The sequence below is a fragment of the Prunus mume genome, linkage group LG8 (genome assembly GCF_029339155.1).
Source record: "Prunus mume cultivar Tortuosa linkage group LG8, ASM2933915v1, whole genome shotgun sequence".
In the NCBI taxonomy this organism is placed as follows: domain Eukaryota; kingdom Viridiplantae; phylum Streptophyta; class Magnoliopsida; order Rosales; family Rosaceae; genus Prunus; species Prunus mume.
In genome coordinates this window covers 7,397,517-7,416,078 of record NC_142705.1, presented here as the reverse complement: position 1 = coordinate 7,416,078, position 18,562 = coordinate 7,397,517, and the positions used below count along the sequence as shown (strand labels likewise).

Genomic DNA, 18,562 nt, shown 5'->3' with positions numbered 1-18,562 from the left:
TGTGGTTTAATTTCGCATAAAAAAACCTTCATAAAAAAAAATTTCGGAGTAAAAAATAAAAGAAGTTAGGTGGTTTGGTATTCTAATTAATATATGTATGAACTATATGGGCCGATATCATCATAAGCTGGAGTAGCTCAGTTGGTTAGAGCGTGTGGCTGTTAACCACAAGGTCGAAGGTTCGAACCCTTCTTCTAGCGTCACAATTTTGTCCATTTTCTCTTTTTAAAACCGCCAAATTAACCAGCGCCTTTTACATAAACCTGAAGTCTAAAACACTACGAGAAATTACAATTCAAATTTTCAAAATCATCAACAGAGGCGCTTCATTTTTGCAGACTTTTTATTTTTATTTTATGATATAAAGGGTTTTGCTTTGATTGATTGTTCGCATCAGGCTGCTCTTTAAGCTAGGGTTTGGGGTTTTTGGTACTTGATCAAATTAGGGTTTTTCTTTTCTTCTTCCTGTTCATAGAAGAACCATAGAAGAAGAGGCCATGGCGACAGAATCATCAGAGGGAGAAGAGGAAGGGAAGCTGACAGGAGGGAACCAAGTGCTAACAGTGGACGATGATCTCAGAGAAATGGGCAAGAAGGCCGCTTGGAGTGTCAGCTCTTGCAAGGCCGGCAATGGCGTCTCATCTCTCCGTGACGACAATCTTGATACTTATTGGCAGTCTCTGCTTCAATTCTCTTTTCCTTTCTTGATCCCTCAAAAATGCGAAAATGCAAAATGAAAACTTATAATTGTTTTGTTCTTTTTTGCTTCGTTTGCAGATCGGATGGTGCGCAACCTCATTTAGTAAACATTCAATTCCAGAAGAAAGTGAAGCTCCAAGTATGTGTGAAAGTTTCTATCTTTTTAGTTATTTAAAAATCCAAAATTTGATTTTGACTAATGGGTTTTGTTTTTTCTCACAAAAAAAAAAACAAAACAAAATCAGCTTGTTGTTCTCTATGTGGATTTCAAGCTTGATGAGAGCTATACACCTTGTAAGATCTCAATTCGTGCCGGGGATGGCTTCCACAACTTGAAGGTAATATGTTTGTCTCCTCCTGTTTGTCTACTTGAACGATTATATTACGTATCTCCTTTTCTGCTGTACTGCTATGTGATCTTGGCTAAGACTCAATTTGATTAACTTTGGCTATGGTGCTGCAAATGTTTTTAGGACATAAAAACTGTTGAGCTCGATAAGCCAACTGGTTGGGTTCATATATCATTGTCTGGAAATGATCCTAGGTAAGCAGTGAAAGCATTATTCATTTTTTAAGCTTTAGTAGTTACCTGGATTGCATATTTCTCCTTGTTATTCCTGGGTTGTAGTTTTGTTTACAACATTGTTGCATCTTTGCATGAAATTATAACTTGACGAGCGGTGGCTCAACAAGGTTCAATTGCAAGAGCTTACATGAATAACATGTAGAATATTATTGTTAAGAAATTCAGAACTTGATAGCTGTTGCGTTCTTCTTGATTTGATCTCTAATACCTCACTGAATAATAATTGGAGCTCAACTCTTTTTTCTATTCTGTCACATGGAGGACCTTAATGCTGGGAAAAAAATTTGGTTCAGTAACATCCTCCTATTTCAGTTTATGGTGTGACAAGTATTGATGATTGATGAATCAAAGATAAGCGAGTTGAATGAATTATATGCTTTTGCCCTTATATGTGGTTCAATGACATGATGGTGAAATATGTTTGCATGTTGATATGTTTGAGGAATGAGATATGCTTAAAGAAATATTTCCCAGAATAGATCCATATATGGCGATGATGTTTAATTTCTTGAATTGATTTTCAAGTTTTGAAATGTTTGCCAATATGTTTGCAGGGAAACTTTTGTCAATACTTTTATGTTGCAAATCTCCGTGTTATCAAATCACCTTAATGGAAGGGACACTCATGTGCGGCAGATCAAAGTTTACGGCCCTCGACCGTGCGTCTCCTTATCTTTTTCTTGCTCGTTAATTGCTGATTATGATAAATATTGTGTGATTCTTTGTTTATGTTTTCCATTTTATTTGTACGGCGCAGGAACCCTATTCCGCATCAGCCATTTCAGTTTACTTCAAGAGAGTTCATCACCTATTCTTCTGTGAGATGAGAAATGTGACCTGGCATAGAAAGAAACAGATGGGAAATGTAATATCTGTAACATTATGATGTAATGTCCACCGGTAATGAAAAATGTTGTTTGGTACTTTTATGGCATGATTTGAATTTTCATTTGAGTTCTCTAGAACAGCTTTGAGTTTTTGTTTGTTCTTTTGGTTGGGGTGTGAGCTGTGCGTAGGGCTACATTGCCTACATGAAACATCGTTGTCCAGCAGTATTAGAATATTAAACAATAAAAACATCATTGACCATCGAGCTCAGACTTGAACTTTTTTTTTTTTTGGTCAATGCTCAGACTTGAACTTTAAGTAATGAGCTTTTGGATAATACCAGTTATGAGATGCTAAGCCATAATATAAAGCAAGAATCCATGTCGTTTACAAAATTAAGTATGTGTCACTTAAAAGTGCCAAGCATGACTCATGCAAATCTCTTTTTTCAACCTTTTCAAATGTGATTTTACTTTAGATCTACGACTTTTTTAAGCGTATCGCTTTTGTCAGATTTGCTTCATCATCCGTTGAAAATGCTGTCACACAAGCACATATCATTCCCATTTCCGCAAGGATCAAGGATAGGGAAAGTTCTACAATGCTGGGATTGTCTGGATGTTGATCCAAGTTAAAAGTGTAAATGAAACCCATGGGAATTTTACAATCTGTATGGATTCTGGGCCATGCATCATAGAACAACCCTATATAGATAGGGTTCATTTTGCTCCACATAAAACAGCTTACAAGTCAAATTTGGGATTGGCTGCTTTCAGAAAAAAGTCAATTGATTGAAATAGCTGTGAATTTCAGCAGTACATGATCGAGCATTACGAACTTCTTGGTAGAGCATGCATATGGTTCAGAATTAAATGACAAAATTCAGGAAATGACGATCATGTTCTACACTCAAGTGTCATTCACAAGCTGGCTTGGTGTCGAAGCTGCTTAAGCAGATTGCAAATGCCTGGAAGCAGGACAGGGGGTAGCGATAATCCACGGTGAAGATGTCTTTTCCAATCTTTCCAAACTGTAGGATTACCCTCTCTTGTTCTTCAGCTGAAACATTGAGGGATGGGTCAACAGCTGCAACAAGCTGGAAATTTTTTACAGAAGCCACCGTAACACGCCCTCTAAAATTAAGGCACCAGCACTGTAACTGCTCATGCCACCTAGGGGACTTATTTTTCAAAACCAGCGGTTCTGCACCCTGGACATGTGGCTCAGAGAGGTTTGTAGAGCTGTAACCAGTGACTAGCTCCTTCACTGTTGAACAGGGTGAGGGAGCAAAGTGCTCATCATAGGCTTGTGAGAACAATGTTGGTGTTGGGGCGGTGCCCCCCTCCTGAATAGAAGAGACAGGAATAGAGGGCATGGCACAGTGCATTCTCCTTGGGCCTCTTGTGCGGAGAATATTGAGCTCATAACAGACGGTTCCAACACTGTAGTTACATGCTGGTACTCTTGGAGATACCTGCTTAGAATGGAACCTTCGAGATGATCGACTATTTGTTTGAGGTACTGCATCACACGGAGGCTGGCTGTCATATACGGTGAACTTGGTACCCAAAAAGTTGGACCTGGAAAAATTGTTTTTTGAATAAGTTGTCAAGAGCATAGCTAATGAATAACTTGACAAAGATATTTGTAAGTGTAACAGCGCACACTTGCCTCAATTTACCAACATAAGTACTGCTGGCTCGAGAAAAATCATCTGCAACCAAAGATATAATGAACTCTGTGCTTGTTGCCCTTCTAATCCTTTTGGCCGCTAACAATAATTTATCTTTCTCACCCTCAGCTGTCAATTTAATAATATTAGTGAACACCACATTTCTTTTCATCAATATATTTGAGGAAAATTTTATGTGGTGGATAATTTAAAACGAGAATGATGGAAAGAGCAAATAACCCCTAGGAGGAGACTTACAAGGCACTAGACCGTAGTGCAGATAAAATGTGGAAGTTTCTCTATCCCTTCTAATGAAGCATTGTATTGGAGACTGGCGAGGCCCAGGCTACACAAAGCAGACCAAATTAACACTATTTCAGAGGAGGCAATCAGTACATGCAAACACAAACTTTAGGGGAATAAGTAAAAAGCAACACCTGCTTCAATGAGATTGGAAATGTGAGCCTTCCGCATTGCTCAGGAGTTTTGACAATCTCCCTCACAATGGCCCTCCATGACTTACAAACTGAAGCACAAGAAACAACAACAGCTCGAGCAGGCCATGTGGTTTCACTTTCTTCTACCCTCTGAATTATGTCCAAAAGCAATTCCGGAGGTAAATTTGCCCACTGACCCTGTTGAATCAAATCAGATGGAGGGTTTGGTGCCAGATCAGGAGCAATATGTGACATCGTCCTACTATGCCAATGCTTCCGGTCACCCACTCGCTTTGACATGCTCCCAATTCCATCTTTCATCTCCCTCAGCTCGCGAACAATGCCTTTGAACGACATCTACACATAGTGTATCAATCAGAATATAACATGAAACCAAAACCTTAGTAATTTCGGTATCGAGTACACGACTATAAACCCATTATCTTCAATTTGAATCAAATTCAAAATGTCAACGAAGCCATATTCTGTGAGTGCATTGAAGACGCTAAATCGGCCAAATTTTTGGCATTAATATGGCTACATTTACGAGAAATCTCAAGAGAAACAACATAACTTCTCTTCCCACCCAAAAGTTAAAATCTTTTCAATGCCTTTGAAATTTCTCTCCTCCGTATCAAAACCTCTTGAACCAGCATCAACAATATCTATACAGATAATCTGTAATTTCTAAAAGACCGCATTATTTTTAGCAATAAAATTTGAAAAAAAAAATGTATTTTCTATCATTGTCTCTGAAAATGACAAACTTTCGGCGATCTGGAAATTAAATAATTAAAAAATGAAAAACTAATCGCTAATCATTAAAAAAAAGGCGGAAAAACAAGAACCAACCTGTTGAACCAGCTCGAAAGCTCGCAGCTATTTCACGATGACCCAGAAACCGAAGGCAGGCAGAGGAAGTTCTAGAACGTTCCGGATCGCAAATCGGAGAACCACGGCCAAATTCTCAGACACCGACCGTGTGTTCTCCGACTTGGGTCTTACTTCAAGGACCTCCTAGATCGCCTTCTCATCGCCGCCACCGTATCCGCCGCTGCCACGTCGGTACCTCCACGGGGCCCACCGCAGAGCTTGGATCAGCAGCGCCGGCCAAGCAGCAGAGCAGCAGAGTTTCGTTTCTGGCTCGCTCGCTCGCTCGGTCGAAAACGGATCCCAGGCGCTTTTTCGCTTTCCGCATTTTGGCTGGTTTTTATTAGTCCGTTAAAACGAAAACAACGAAATTATGAGCTGTAAATTTTCTGTAATTTTCAATGGCGGGGGAATCTGGTGTGCCACTCCTACTGCTGGAGCCACTCTGTGTCGTACACGTGGCAGATTATTCCAGTTTTTCTTGTTTTGATTGATTTGATTGTGTGGAATTTGTTCTATTGATAGAAGCTAGTATGAATTCAGGAATGTTTTTACAGCAAAGAAAGAAAATGTCTTTAACCCTAGGAATTATAAATGCAGGGAAACTTTGTTGTCAGAATCTAATTGGAAAAAACCCAAATAGGGAAACTTAGTTAGTGTGCATTATCCAATGGTTTATCTTTCTCATGCAAAAAAGCTACAAATATTGTCAAGCTATTTATGCTTGATATTTTTGGATTGTGGAGATCACAAGTACAAAATATTATTGCAATGCTTTTAATCATATCCTAATTTTAGTGGTGACAATATCAATCAACAATATCCTAAATTCTCCAAAGAAATTCCGTTTTCGGTCATAAATTTCTAAAAATAACTTAAGTGGTAAAAAAATGTGAGAAATAATTAAGATAAGTAGAGTTTTTTCGTCTATGCTTTTCTTTATCTCTCCAATGTGTCACTATATATATATATATAAGTTCTATACCTTCTCTTCTTATAAGTTTATTAATTTGGTTTTGAAACCGATTGATGAGGTTTTTATTTTTGTTGAAAGTTCGGAAGGAGGTTTTTAATTTTTTATTTACTTCGACTTTTTTTTGGGGAGAAAAGTTTCACTTGGGATTTGACAAGCAAACTTTCTTGGGACTTCCAACCTTCACATTGGATGGAAGGTGCAATAATGGTAGGTTAGGTTTAACTCAACATGCTTGGCAATGTCGCAAAAGTTAAATAAATCCGCTTGTTTTTCCATTTAAAATGGAAATTCCGAAGTTCTTTTTTTTGGTGTAAATGGGGGAAATGTGACCAAGATGTACAATAAGTACACAGATAACCTTAAGTTTGCTATAAAATAATCAGTTTTTATATAATTTTTAAACTGTGGGCATGTTTAGGAGCGCTTTTGAAATGGCTAAAAACGTTTTTTTACAACCAAAACACTTCTGATTGCATTTGATAAAAAAGTTTAGAAGCGCCTTATGAAGAAGCATTTCCAAGTACTTTTCATAAAGCACTTGGGTATGAAAATTTCAAAATCTTTAGGGTAATATGTCGAATTGCCCTATGAACTTGTACATAACTATCAATTTACTCCATGACCTTATTTATTATAGAAAATGAATGACTCGAATTAATTTTTATTCTCAGTGTTCCTCCTGACGTCTAAATCATCAACATTTCATCTAGTTTGTCATGAGGATAAATTGGTCATCTCATATGTTTAAAATAATTACATATTGTAAAATATAATAATATAACATATAAAATGAAAAAAAAAATCATTTTAATAAACAGATGGGTGGGACCCAGCTACCCCATCTTCCCTATCTATCCGACTCAACCCTCTCTTCCTCTCTCCGACCCTCTCTCTCTCTCTCTCTGATTTTGTCTTCTCTCTCTCGCCGACTTTGCCCTCTTACCGGCCCCAACTAGACCCATCAGCCCCCACTCTCCAAAGAACCCCATTTGTTTAGATCTTGAATCCATTGAGTTGTGCAAGTCGAGATTTTGGGTAAGGGGGATGAACTTGTGAGGTGAAGGGGTCTGGACCTTAAAGGCTATGGGGGTACAAAAAGTTATAGGGAAAGGGGTGCGAATTGGTTTGGGTCTGTGGGTGGGGATAAGGTTTTCTATATTGTTTTTTCGATGTGGGGGTGAGTTGCGGGTGGGGAAGGGGGTGGTCATTGCCTGCTATGATTTCAATTGAGGATTGGAGTGGCATTGGAGTGGCTGAGCTAGGAGATGGGGAGGAGTTGTTCTGGGTCGGTGAGATGAGGGGCTGGTTGTGGTGAATGGGTGTGTAGAGTAAATTTGTAGGGGGAAGAAAGAGTGTGGTGGATGTGGGAGGGTGGGCTGCTAAGAAAGGAGGCGGCGTTGGGGAAATGGGTGGTCTTAGGTCTGGGGTTAGGTCGGAAGTTGATTTGGTGCTACGATGGTGGGGAAGAAAGGTGACGCCTGTGAGGAGGGGGTTTTATTTTATCTTTTCTTTAATTTTTTTCCAAAAATAAAAAAATTATTTTTAATTATTTAACAGAAAATTGAATGAAATATTGAGAATTTGAATGGTGGGGGAAATTGAGAATAAAATTTAGTTCAAGTATTTAATATTTTTTTTTATAAAAAAGTTAGGGGGTAAATTGATAATTAGGTGCAAGTTCAAGGGTCAATTCAGCAAAATATCCACATCTTCATAATAAAAACACTTTTACTAGAAGTACGTATGAGCATAATACTTCTAAACAAACAATCCCAAACGAGGCTTTATATTCACCACAAATTTACCAAACTCTACTTATCAATTTCAAATCTCAATATAGTTCTTTTGTCTTCAATATATTTTGGGTACTTGTATATCAGTTATTCACGATGAGAACAAGTTGTTTGCATGCATAGTATTAAAATGGGTAATTGATGAAAGTGGAGCCTAAGAGTATCTCTAAGGGAGATGTCAAATACCAAATATTAAATTTAAATTTGATGGTTGATGTGGCAATTTGACATCTTACACACTTTACACTCCACCCGATATGTCAAATTAAATTATTATTTTATTATATTTTAGTGTTAATTCATTTGTAGTTAAAAAGAAAAGAAAAGAAAAAGTATTTGACATCTTGCTTTTGGGATGTCAAAAATAACATCTCAACCTCCACCTTCATTCCGCATCGCTTTGACACATCGGTTGGAGTGATATGAGATGTTATTTATAGCTGTTAAATGTCTATGTGGTACGTTTGACACATCGGTTGGAGATGCTCTTAGAGTGACACTTCCACTAAAGCAAGCCATGTTCTTGACCTACTTGCTTTAATTTGTCTGAGCTGAATTATTAGGAGAAGAGACTGGTTTTTTCTTGCCTTAGTTGGATAGGCCTCTTGATCATGAGGCATGCCACGTGTGAGAATTGATTGACTTGTCACGTTTCTAGAGCATCTCCAAGGGAGATGTCAAATACCAAACATCAAATTTAAATTTGATGGCTGATGTGGCAATTTGACATCTTACACAGTTCTACACTCCACCCGATATGTCAAATTAAATTATTATTTTATTACATTTTAGTGTTGATTCATTTTTAATTAAAAATAAAGAAAAGAAAAAATAATAAAATATTCATTTGACATTTTGCTTTTGGGATGTCAAAAATAATATCTCAATCTCCAGTCTTCATTCCACATCAGCTTTGACATATCGGTTGGAGTGATGTGAGATGTCATTTTTAACTGTTAAATGTCTATGTGACACGTTTGACATATCGGTTAGAGATGCTCTAAGGCACCATATTCATCCTACTATATACTCTTTGTTTTTTACAGCCTCTTGCCAGCTGATGAATCATCATCATCATCATCATCATAATATGAGCGAGACTATGATCCTTTGCCAAACATCAACATTTTTTGCCACATACAGCGGTCTTAGGTTCGAACTCCCATGATACATTGACAGTATTGTGAGAAAATCACATTCTCTCAATATCATTTGTATTAAAAAAGATGTGCGCATATGATTGTCAGCCGTACATATGTCAACGCAGTGTTTCAGGAGCACTACTATTCTTATTGCTCAACATTAAAATATTCATTCACTTTGTTTCTTTTTAGATATGTATGATGATGAGGTCTTCCGGTTCGACGTGGGCTAATGTTTTATCATATCCCTTTTTTTCTTTGTCAGACGTGGGCTTATGCCACTCCACCTTGTTATTTGCTTCATTGTAGAGAGGACCTATGCCATTGCCAAGTTGAAAGCTCATTGGTGCTTCATATAAAAGCATATTCTAAAATGCAGCAGGGAATTGTTTCAATGATGGGGGCCTGCTAAATCTCAATAAGGCTATATTTATATATGTATATTATATATATATGTGTGTGTGTGTGTGTGTGTTCCATTTGTTTTTCCCTTATGGAGTTGGCTAGAAGCAAGAGGAAGCCTCTTTCCCAAGTACCTTAATGAAAACAGCCCCAAAATACGCATAAACAACCATAATTCTGATATCAAAGAAATGCCAATGAAGCTTGCAAGTAAGAAAAAAAAAAAGTTCTGATATACCAGGGGCCCATAGGATTAGTAGGCAGCACTCTAGCTACAAATAACTCCTCTGGAAAATGACATCTGGCCCACATAAGCACAACAGTAGTGAAGCATTTTCATAGATGGCACTTTGCAAGAACCTCCCTTGAAGGTAAAGCTTAGCAGGGCTTGTAGAACTGGATTTGGGGGGCTTGGTTGGTGCAATTATAAAAATGCACCTTTCAAATATACCTTAATCCATTTTTAACTCTCAGGTTTCTAAAATCTTCTCCTTGGTTTAGCAATCCCAGCCTTTAAGTCAGTCAAAGGCAATGTGTGTCCCTTTCAGTGTTTTGCTTGCACGGTTTCATGTACATCACCTTCACAATTCTTACCTAATTAATGAGCCACACAAACCCCTTTAACAAACTCAAAAGAGATGCAACATATTTGCCTCTGCACATTCATATAAATATATTTGGCATCTTTGTATTCATGCCTCATTGCCTCATCAAATAAACACACCACAATTGAAGTTGTGATCAACAGAGAGAAAATGACTAGCAGCTGCTGGAACAGATTCTTCTGTGGGTTGGTGTTTCTTTGCTTTGGGTTTCTTGGCTCAATCACTTCTCCAGCAGAAGCTGCCATAAAGAAATACCAATTTGATGTGAGTTGTTTCAAATGCTTTAATATCATTTGCATGCACAAACATACAACCTTCAAACAACATATTGAAAAAGAAAAAAAATGTTGTACTTTGTGCATGGCTTTCCATTTGATAACATCCTCTGTGTTTTCACAGGTCCAAGTGAAAAATGTGAGTAGATTGTGCCATGCAAAATCCATTGTTACTGTAAATGGAAGGTTTCCGGGGCCGACCATCTATGTCAGGGAAGGAGACAGAGTTGTCGTCAATGTTACAAACCATGCTCAATACAACATGTCAATTCACTGGTAAGAGTTTAACCAAATAATTAACCAACAAATAAGTGACCAAATCAAAATCAAATAATCAGCATGCCTTAGCTTATAGCTGATTGAGTTATGTGTTCTTACAGGCATGGAGTGAAGCAATATCGAAACGGTTGGGCAGATGGACCGGCTTATATAACACAATGTCCAATTCAAACCGGAAGCAGCTACACTTATGACTTCAATGTAACAGGGCAAAGAGGAACTCTATGGTGGCATGCACACATTCTTTGGTTGAGGGCCACCGTCTATGGTGCAATTGTTATCATGCCTAAACAAGGCACCCCATTTCCTTTCCCACAGCCACACAGGGAAGCTGAAATTATACTCGGAGAATGGTGGAATGTCGATGTGGAAGAGTTTGTCAAGAAAGCAAACAACTTGGGATTGGCACCCAACACCTCTGACGCACACACAATCAATGGGAAGCCAGGGCCTTTGTTTCCTTGCTCTGAGAAACGTAAGCACAATTAATCAGAGAAAACACAAGTATATGAAATTTTGGGATCAAGTCCAAATCACAAAGGTGGTTGGCATGCAAATTGCAGAAGTTCTAATTCCGATTTTGTTCTGTTTTTCTTGGTTTAGATACTTTTGTTATGGAGGTTGAGCAAGGGAAGACCTATCTACTGAGAATTATCAATGCTGCTCTCAATGATGAACTTTTCTTCGCCATTGCCGGTCACAACCTGACAGTGGTGGAGGTTGATGCAGTGTACACAAAACCATTCACTACTCAAGCCATACTAATTGCACCTGGTCAGACCACAAACGTTTTGGTACAAGCCAATCAAGCTTCAGGCAGATACTTCATGGCTACTAGGCCTTTCATGGATGCTCCAGTTCCCATAGACAACAAGGAAGCCACAGGAATATTCCAATACAGAGGCATCCCCAACACTGTTCTACCAAGCCTTCCTCAACTGCCTGCATCTAATGACACATCCTTTGCTTTAAGCTACGGCAAGACACTCAAGAGCTTAAACACTCCAAATTTTCCAGCAAATGTTCCTCTCAAAGTTGACAGAAAGCTCTTCTACACAATTGGTTTTGGAAAAGAATCCTGCCCAACTTGCCTTAATGGAACAAGATTTGTTGCTTCCTTGAACAATATCTCTTTTGAGATGCCTCAGGTTGGGCTTCTACAAGCCCATTACTTCAATCTTAAGGGAGTGTTCAAAACTGACTTTCCTGATAGGCCACAAACTCCTTTCAATTATACTGGTGCACCACTTACAGCCAATCTTGGGACTTCCACAGGGACTAGGCTGAGCAAGATTGCCTTCAACTCTACTGTTGAGCTGGTGTTGCAGGACACCAACCTTCTAACAGTTGAGACACATCCATTCCATCTTCATGGATACAATTTCTTTGTTGTTGGAACTGGGATTGGGAATTTTGATCCTGCCAAGGACCCTGCTAAATACAACTTGGTTGATCCTGTTGAGAGAAATACAGTAGGAGTTCCCACAGGTGGTTGGACTGCCATTCGTTTTAGAGCTGATAATCCAGGTATGACAATTGCAAATAATTATTTCAAGTAATGTTACATGCACCACATTTACTTACTTGTAGGTTATTTACTTATTATATGCTTTGCTTCCTGTTTGAATGTCTAGGCGTTTGGTTCATGCACTGTCATCTGGAGCTTCATACAGGCTGGGGACTGAAAACAGCATTCGTGGTAGAAGATGGACCAGGATCAGATCAATCTGTTCTGCCTGTGCCTAAGGATCTTCCGCCATGCTGATGACACATGGACTCTGTTCGTATCAATCTGGTTTAAGTTGGACAATAGCCTACTTACACTTCTTGCAAAAGTTGCAGAAGGTTTCTTGAGGGTTACAAACTGTTATCAAGGTTAAAAAGAATCAATTTGTGTTAGACTGGTAATGTAACAAATTACACCATGCTAATATTCTGTGTAATAATTGTTTCCTTTCATCATATTCCTTCTGATTGATATTGGAATCGTTTATATAACCACATACTGTGTACTTCCATTCTGATGCATCTTTACATGGCCACTTTTTTGAATTCTGATCTCAACCTGAAATGGGTTGCAGCATGACAGAACCCACCATCTGCTATTCTCTTGTGCCTTGTGAACGTTATCCAGCATAATATAACATTGTCACTTTGAACCCCACAATGTCACAACAAAGAGAAAATTACATAAAGAAAAATAAAATCACAAGGTATGTAGCACAAGAAATTTGGAGATGCAGACATAACAACATTCTGAAGACCCACGGGATCAAAGTTAGGAGATAGGCATTCACAATCCGCAATGACGAAGGAAAACAAGATAAAACGTTAATCTCTACATTAGTCGCACATGTTCCATCTCTACTTAAAGATGTAGCATTCAGCAATCTATATTTTTGTTTCTCCCTTTGACCTGAATAATCATATCCTAATAGAAGCTCAGATGAACTTACAAATACATTGGAATATATAAGCCAGAAAAGACAATCATAAGCAAAACCGCAAAAATGATGCAATTACAATCATTCTGTCATACACATCATTCGGCAATGAGGACGAGATTATGATCAAATCCGGACACTGCTTGTAAAACTTGACAACCCTCTACAGAGTCGAGCAATATTGGTTCAGCTTCGTCACAGGAGCTTCCTAACCCAAGCCTTCCATTCTTACCACAACCCCAAACCCACACTTCTCCCTTGGATGTGAGAGCTATGGAATGCACACGCCCTCCTGACACTGTGACAGGAATTTCCCCTTCAAATCCTTCAATCACCAATGGAATATTCTCAGATCCACCTCTTCCAAGCTGAGAGCTCTGATTCCACCCCCACGTAACAATGCCTTCGGCCCCTCCTATAACATTTGATGATGGAACCTGGCAAATCGCCAAAGAATGGCCAAGCCCTGATGCTATAGACGTGGGACGGAAGCTTATGTCAACAGGAAACAACCCTAAATCCTGTTTTTCTCTGCCCAATTGACCATATACGTTGCTCCCACAGCTTAGTAGTGTTCCATCACCTGAAACTTTAAAGTTAGAAAAAACAGCACACATGAATATCTATATCTGTATAAGCATATCAATGAACACAACATTACCTACCACAAAGAATTAATGAATGATCAAAACCACATGCAATGTCTACAACTTCAACAGAATGTAGTTCCTCACTAAACTAGGTTCCCAAACTATTGGCATGTTATTCTCCTTCGCCATCCCTTCTAAAACCAGCTTCTCAGCAGCTTCCAGTGTTGAACTTGACAGTTCCCTATTATTCAAATCTCCCTGTGATTCCAGTAGAGACGTCCCCAAAGATTCTGTAATGCTTCCTAACCTACCATCAGCTGAATAACCCCAACCAAACAACTTTCCATCCTCAGTCAGTGCAAGAGCATGCCCCCAACCAAACGATACCTGCCAAAGAACATGTGTGCCCCAAAAACTTCCTTCTTATGAAGTAAACAACATTTAAGCATCCTAGGCAAAGCTCTTGCAATTTATTTATTTTCTACCAATTGTGAGTCAATTGTTGCATCATAGTGTATAACAAACTCCTACCTCAAGCATTAGAGCGCACCTTAATTATTTTCTCTCCTGCAAGTGCTTCAACTCTGGAAGGCACCACAGACTCCGTTACTTGATTTCCAAGACCAAGTTGGCCGCGCTTCGACTTTCCCCAAACCCACAAAGAACCATCATCTCCAATGGCCGCAGAAACAACACCAGATGCAAATGCAGCACAAACATTTACTTGAACCAACCCTTCTACTTTCTTTGGTACATTCCATGAATCTCTGCCACCAATAACAAAAGCTTAACATGCAGTAACTTACCATTTCATAATACACATCAAAACATGATGGGAAATAGTCAAAGAAAAACTCTAAAAAATCCAATGATGTTTCATTAGCGAGATAACTATCAACAACTCCATTAAAAAGAGGCTTCTCATTATAACCCAAAAACAAAAACAAACAAAAATGCTTTTTCATGGTTAATCTTGGCCATGCATACATACAAAACATATAAGTACCCCGAAGAAACTATTGACTCAAAAATAGGACCACGGTTATGAATTAGCACAAGACCCCTTTCGATGCAACACAAAATAAATACATATGGAAAGGGCTAAAAAAGGGTTAACTTGTGCTGTTTCTTAGAGCTCGAAGAAGCTGAAAAGCTGAAAGCTTTACCTGGGAGAAGGGAGACCACGCCGAGCTGGGCTTCAAGGTCTCGGCCCCAAGCCCAGAGCTGGCCTTGGGAAGTCACAGCAAGCGAGTGGTAGTGGCCGGCGGTGACGCTGATGACATCAGAAGGCAGAGAAGGGACCCGAATAGGCTCGTAAGCGTCCACACCAAGGCCCATGAGGGAAGTGGGCAAACCCAGAGCTCCATGGCTTCCGTCTCCAAAGCTCATTACAGCGCCGGTTGTGCTGCTCATACATCTCTGTAACCTTTGGATGATCACATTCACCGCCCGAGGCCCCTTCACCAGCGATCCCACTCCTGGCATCGATTACAAATTTCATTTCTCAATCTCAATTAACTGCTGATTTTGTTCTGCAATTCTGTTAGCCAAATTTGGGTCGTTTTAGCCCAAGGGTCGTGTTGTGTCCATGGGCCAATAGCACCATTAAACAAGGAGCTCAGACTGAAACATCAAATTATGATTGGATTGTAAGAAAGAAAAACTCCTAGATGTTGGGCTTGAGCAATAGGAGCATCGAGCTGGTCCAACCCACTAACAAAACTGGATTGAGCCAGATGACTGGTTTTATATTAAGGCCACTCAAAACAACAGAATATCCGAATTTCTATTTTGGGATACTTGGGCTTGGCGGGTGGTGGCACCCATTGACCCTGATCTGATTAACAATCACAGAAGATATATGGAGCGGAACCACGGAGTCACACAAACCCACCCACTCGAAGAAGATGGCGATGGTTTCTATGCTCATTTCACTCCCTACCCTGACTACTCCAAACTCCAGCCGAGTCAACCGGTGGGTTAATTTCTCTCATTCAACTCAGTAACTCATCTGCTACTTGTGAAACTCACAAAACACACCCACACACAGGTATTGGCAAGCACCAAAAAGGTCGTCTGCAATGGCTCTTGCAAGTGCCAACACAGAGATTGCTACTACAGGAGTGAAATTTGCAGAGGGTGAAGAAAAGTTACCCAAGGTCGTTTTGACTAGCGCTGGTGGCAGGTACATTGGATTGATTTTGTGCGTTGTTGCTGAATTCACATATAAAAATGAAAGATCGACTCTTTGATTGTGAATTTGTGAATTTGTTTTTGCAGTGAGGCAGATATATATCTGTTTGGTGGTTGTATTACCTCTTGGAAAGTTCCAAATGGAAGGGACCTCCTTTTTGTTCGACCTGATGCTGTCTTCAATAAGAAAAAACCAATCAGGTTGTTTTGGATTTCGTGGGTTCATTTTCTTGACTTTCAATTTTGAAAGTAATTTGCTTTATATGTTTTTGTTTAGATTTGAGCCATACAAACCAATATGCTTCTTGCTATATCTGTTGGGTTTAAGCTACCGGTTGACTTTGTAATGTGTTCTAAAACGAGAACAATTTAAATGATCATTTCATTCACAAACCTCACTTGGTTTTGGTTTAGTTTGGAAATATGGTTACTTGCCTTTGTGTTTGTATGTTTTAAACGTCTGAGTTCCTTTGAATAGTCATTTTGCCTGAAAGCTTGGGATTTTCGTCAGATACTGACTATTCTCTCTTGGGATAGTGGAGGCGTTCCACATTGTTTTCCACAGTTTGGACCAGGCGCAATTCAGCAGGTACAGTACTTTATTTTTGTTTCCAAATCCACCAGCATTGTGGCCTTAAATTGTATCTTTGATTTTACGAGCTCAATTGATTTCAGTGGTCTATCAGATACATCGTTCTGACGAGTGCAAGCAAATTAAAAACCTAAACACTTAAAACCCCGAGCAATGGCAATTGATGGATATTTTTATATATAGACTACGAGGATTTGAAGTTTGATGATAGGTTTGATAGATTTCTTGATAAAATTTACAAAATCACACTGCTTAATGTGATATGGTGGTAGTGAGTCTACTGACATTGTTGCCACCATTAAGGATTCCCGTCTGGAGATCCAGATCTTTGTTATGGCTGCATGATGTATATATGACTGCATTATCAGCCTTCTGCTATTGTACTGAGGCTTGGAGATGTTTCTTCAATTAATAGCATGGATTTGCAAGAAACCTGGACTGGTCCGTCATTGATTCTGAAAATGTGCAAGGAGATCCTGCCATAACTTTAGAACTAAAGGATGGTGAATACAGTCGTTCCATGTGGGATTTCAGCTTTCAAGCTTTGTACAAGGTCAGTTGCAGATATCTCTCTATAAAAATGATGCTTGTCTAGCTCACACTGGTAATTGCCACCTTGGTGCACCATGTTCTACACAACAATACTGTATTAAACTACATGCACAATATTGAATTCTGCATTATGTGGATTAGGTAACAAAACTTCTAATGCGTTCCAATGATTGCAGGTCACTTTGCAAACAAAGAGCCTTTCCACCGTACTTGTAATTAAAAATACGGACAGCAAGCCATTTTCATTCAGCACCGCATTGCACACATACTTCCACGTAAGTATAATATTCTCCCTCAGTGATTCAATTGTCGTTCTGGCATAACGAAATTAGCAGTGTTGAGGACTCATTTGAGGTGGAAATGATTTAGATATTAAAAAAAGAAATTGGAATTGTTAGAAGAATTGAATGTGGAAGTTAATGTAATAGAATAAAGATAAGGAGAAAATAATTACTTCAAAAGTCTGAAAATACTAGGAATCGCACATCCATGTGCACAGATTTTGAAATTGATTGCATTAAGTATTGTTGAAAAATGATTGTAAATCATTAACATTAGCCTTTATCATGCAGGCTTCTGCACAAGGGGCATCTGTTAAAGGTTTGAAAGGCTGCAAAACACTGAATAAAGATCCTGACCCCAAGAATCCATTGGAGGGCACGGAAGAAAGGCCTGTATCATTTTCATGAAATGCTTCTATAACATGGCAAAAGCAAAATGAATTCAATTCTTTATTTTTCAGTTTATTGGCTGGGTAAATGAGGTTAATGAGGCAGTGGGTTTTCTTAATTAAAATGCTTTTATCTAGCTTATTCACTTTTCTGCAACATCTTTAGAAACCCTTTTCGCACAGATTGCTAGGCATTTCTGATTGTTATCTTAATGACACAGGGATGGGGTCACTTTTCCTGGATTCGTGGATTGCGTATACCTGGAAGCCCCTAATGAGTTGCATCTTGATAATGGCTTGGGTGACATAATATCTATCAAGAACACTAAGTGAGTGTAAATCTCTGTTTCACAAGTTTAGGTAAGATTTTATCAAAATAACTCTGTTTCACATGCTTGACTCCCCTGTTCTTTTTTCTCGTGTAGTTGGACAGATGCTGTTTTGTGGAACCCCTATCTGACGATGGAAGCATGCTACAAAGATTTTGTTTGTGTGGAAAATGCAAAGGTAATAACTTCCCTGTTTCTTCAATTGTGACTATTTGAACTTGACCAAAACGGGTTTGTCTATCTAATACTGCCGATTCCGGATATAATCGAGACAGTATGTATAATTATCAGACTGCTAAATTAATTCTATTTCTGCTAACTGTAAGATGCCATGTTCATTTCAGATTGGAAACGTCCAGCTGGAGCCTGGTCATACTTGGACTGCTACACAGCATCTTAGCATCAATTGAAGAGTGGCTGATCACTGTTATTCAATTTTGTAGAAATATTGTATCATCTATTTTCCTTGAGTCTTTTATTTTGTGGTATACAAAGCTTTGAAGCTACAAAACAAGTAAAGCTTACTAATAATGGGAGATCCTGTACATGCTTTCATTCTGAATATAGTGTTTCCTCTCTCTCTCTCTCTCTCTCAATTTGCACTAGCCAGCTCCAGCTCCTCAATTTG

At 38.9% G+C, this 18,562-nt stretch overlaps 5 protein-coding genes and 1 non-coding gene across 6 annotated transcripts; 4 read left to right on the top strand and 2 right to left on the bottom strand.

The window, feature by feature from the left end:
* Window positions 1-126: 126 nt before the first annotated feature.
* TRNAN-GUU (transfer RNA asparagine (anticodon GUU)) lies at window positions 127-200 on the top strand. Its single transcript has one exon. It is a non-coding gene; the product is annotated as a tRNA-Asn (tRNA).
* Window positions 201-255: 55 nt separating this feature from the next.
* APC10 (anaphase promoting complex 10) lies at window positions 256-2,250 on the top strand. The gene is made up of 6 exons (XM_008243473.3): window positions 256-676; window positions 778-838; window positions 945-1,037; window positions 1,173-1,243; window positions 1,840-1,944; window positions 2,043-2,250. Exons 1-6 carry the CDS (start codon window positions 498-500, stop codon window positions 2,110-2,112), a joined length of 579 nt encoding a protein of 192 aa, XP_008241695.1. The 5' UTR covers window positions 256-497; the 3' UTR covers window positions 2,113-2,250.
* A 633-nt stretch (window positions 2,251-2,883) lies between these two features.
* TLP2 (tubby like protein 2) lies at window positions 2,884-5,477 on the bottom strand. Its single transcript, XM_008243474.2, has 5 exons — window positions 5,075-5,477; window positions 4,223-4,579; window positions 4,044-4,131; window positions 3,785-3,914; window positions 2,884-3,693 (listed from the first exon to the last, which is right to left on the bottom strand). Exons 2-5 carry the CDS (start codon window positions 4,577-4,579, stop codon window positions 3,030-3,032), a joined length of 1,239 nt encoding a protein of 412 aa, XP_008241696.1. The 5' UTR covers window positions 5,075-5,477; the 3' UTR covers window positions 2,884-3,029.
* A 4,638-nt stretch (window positions 5,478-10,115) lies between these two features.
* LOC103340105 (laccase-11-like) lies at window positions 10,116-12,565 on the top strand. Its single transcript, XM_008243475.3, has 5 exons — window positions 10,116-10,274; window positions 10,410-10,561; window positions 10,666-11,039; window positions 11,168-12,091; window positions 12,199-12,565. The coding sequence occupies exons 1-5, from the start codon at window positions 10,161-10,163 to the stop codon at window positions 12,327-12,329; spliced, it is 1,695 nt and encodes a 564-aa protein (XP_008241697.1). The 5' UTR covers window positions 10,116-10,160; the 3' UTR covers window positions 12,330-12,565.
* A 305-nt stretch (window positions 12,566-12,870) lies between these two features.
* On the bottom strand, window positions 12,871-15,270 carry RUG2 (Regulator of chromosome condensation (RCC1) family protein). The gene is given in 6 exon segments (XM_008243476.2): window positions 12,871-13,591; window positions 13,674-13,742; window positions 13,745-13,985; window positions 14,149-14,365; window positions 14,765-14,783; window positions 14,786-15,270. Coding segments are annotated over 6 exon segments (1,329 nt in total). The 5' UTR covers window positions 15,084-15,270; the 3' UTR covers window positions 12,871-13,106.
* Window positions 15,271-15,415: 145 nt separating this feature from the next.
* Window positions 15,416-18,496, top strand: LOC103340108 (Galactose mutarotase-like superfamily protein). Its single transcript, XM_008243478.2, has 10 exons — window positions 15,416-15,573; window positions 15,649-15,783; window positions 15,879-15,992; window positions 16,329-16,380; window positions 16,799-16,936; window positions 17,112-17,210; window positions 17,508-17,605; window positions 17,827-17,934; window positions 18,031-18,112; window positions 18,279-18,496. The coding sequence occupies exons 1-10, from the start codon at window positions 15,506-15,508 to the stop codon at window positions 18,342-18,344; spliced, it is 960 nt and encodes a 319-aa protein (XP_008241700.1). The 5' UTR covers window positions 15,416-15,505; the 3' UTR covers window positions 18,345-18,496.
* The last annotated feature ends 66 nt before the right edge of the window (window positions 18,497-18,562 follow it).

Bases quoted from the DNA above. Each gene is read 5' to 3' on its own strand.
- TLP2 (XM_008243474.2), bottom strand. From the start codon at position 4,579: ATGTCGTTCAAAGGCATTGTTCGCGAGCTGAGGGAGATGAAAGATGGA. The intron at 4,132-4,222 runs GTGTTGCTTTTT...TGCTTTGTGTAG, and splicing joins TTCCAATCTCATTGAAGCAG to CCTGGGCCTCGCCAGTCTCC. The intron at 3,694-3,784 runs GCAAGTGTGCGC...CAATTTTTCCAG, and splicing joins ACTTATGTTGGTAAATTGAG to GTCCAACTTTTTGGGTACCA.
- LOC103340105 (XM_008243475.3), top strand. From the start codon at position 10,161: ATGACTAGCAGCTGCTGGAACAGATTCTTCTGTGGGTTGGTGTTTCTT. The intron at 10,562-10,665 runs GTAAGAGTTTAA...GTGTTCTTACAG, and splicing joins TACAACATGTCAATTCACTG to GCATGGAGTGAAGCAATATC. The intron at 11,040-11,167 runs GTAAGCACAATT...TTCTTGGTTTAG, and splicing joins GTTTCCTTGCTCTGAGAAAC to ATACTTTTGTTATGGAGGTT.
- APC10 (XM_008243473.3), top strand. From the start codon at position 498: ATGGCGACAGAATCATCAGAGGGAGAAGAGGAAGGGAAGCTGACAGGA. The intron at 677-777 runs GTCTCTGCTTCA...CTTCGTTTGCAG, and splicing joins AATCTTGATACTTATTGGCA to ATCGGATGGTGCGCAACCTC. The intron at 1,244-1,839 runs GTAAGCAGTGAA...ATATGTTTGCAG, and splicing joins TTGTCTGGAAATGATCCTAG to GGAAACTTTTGTCAATACTT.
- LOC103340108 (XM_008243478.2), top strand. From the start codon at position 15,506: ATGGCGATGGTTTCTATGCTCATTTCACTCCCTACCCTGACTACTCCA. The intron at 15,574-15,648 runs GTGGGTTAATTT...ACCCACACACAG, and splicing joins AACTCCAGCCGAGTCAACCG to GTATTGGCAAGCACCAAAAA. The intron at 17,935-18,030 runs GTGAGTGTAAAT...TTTCTCGTGTAG, and splicing joins ATATCTATCAAGAACACTAA to TTGGACAGATGCTGTTTTGT.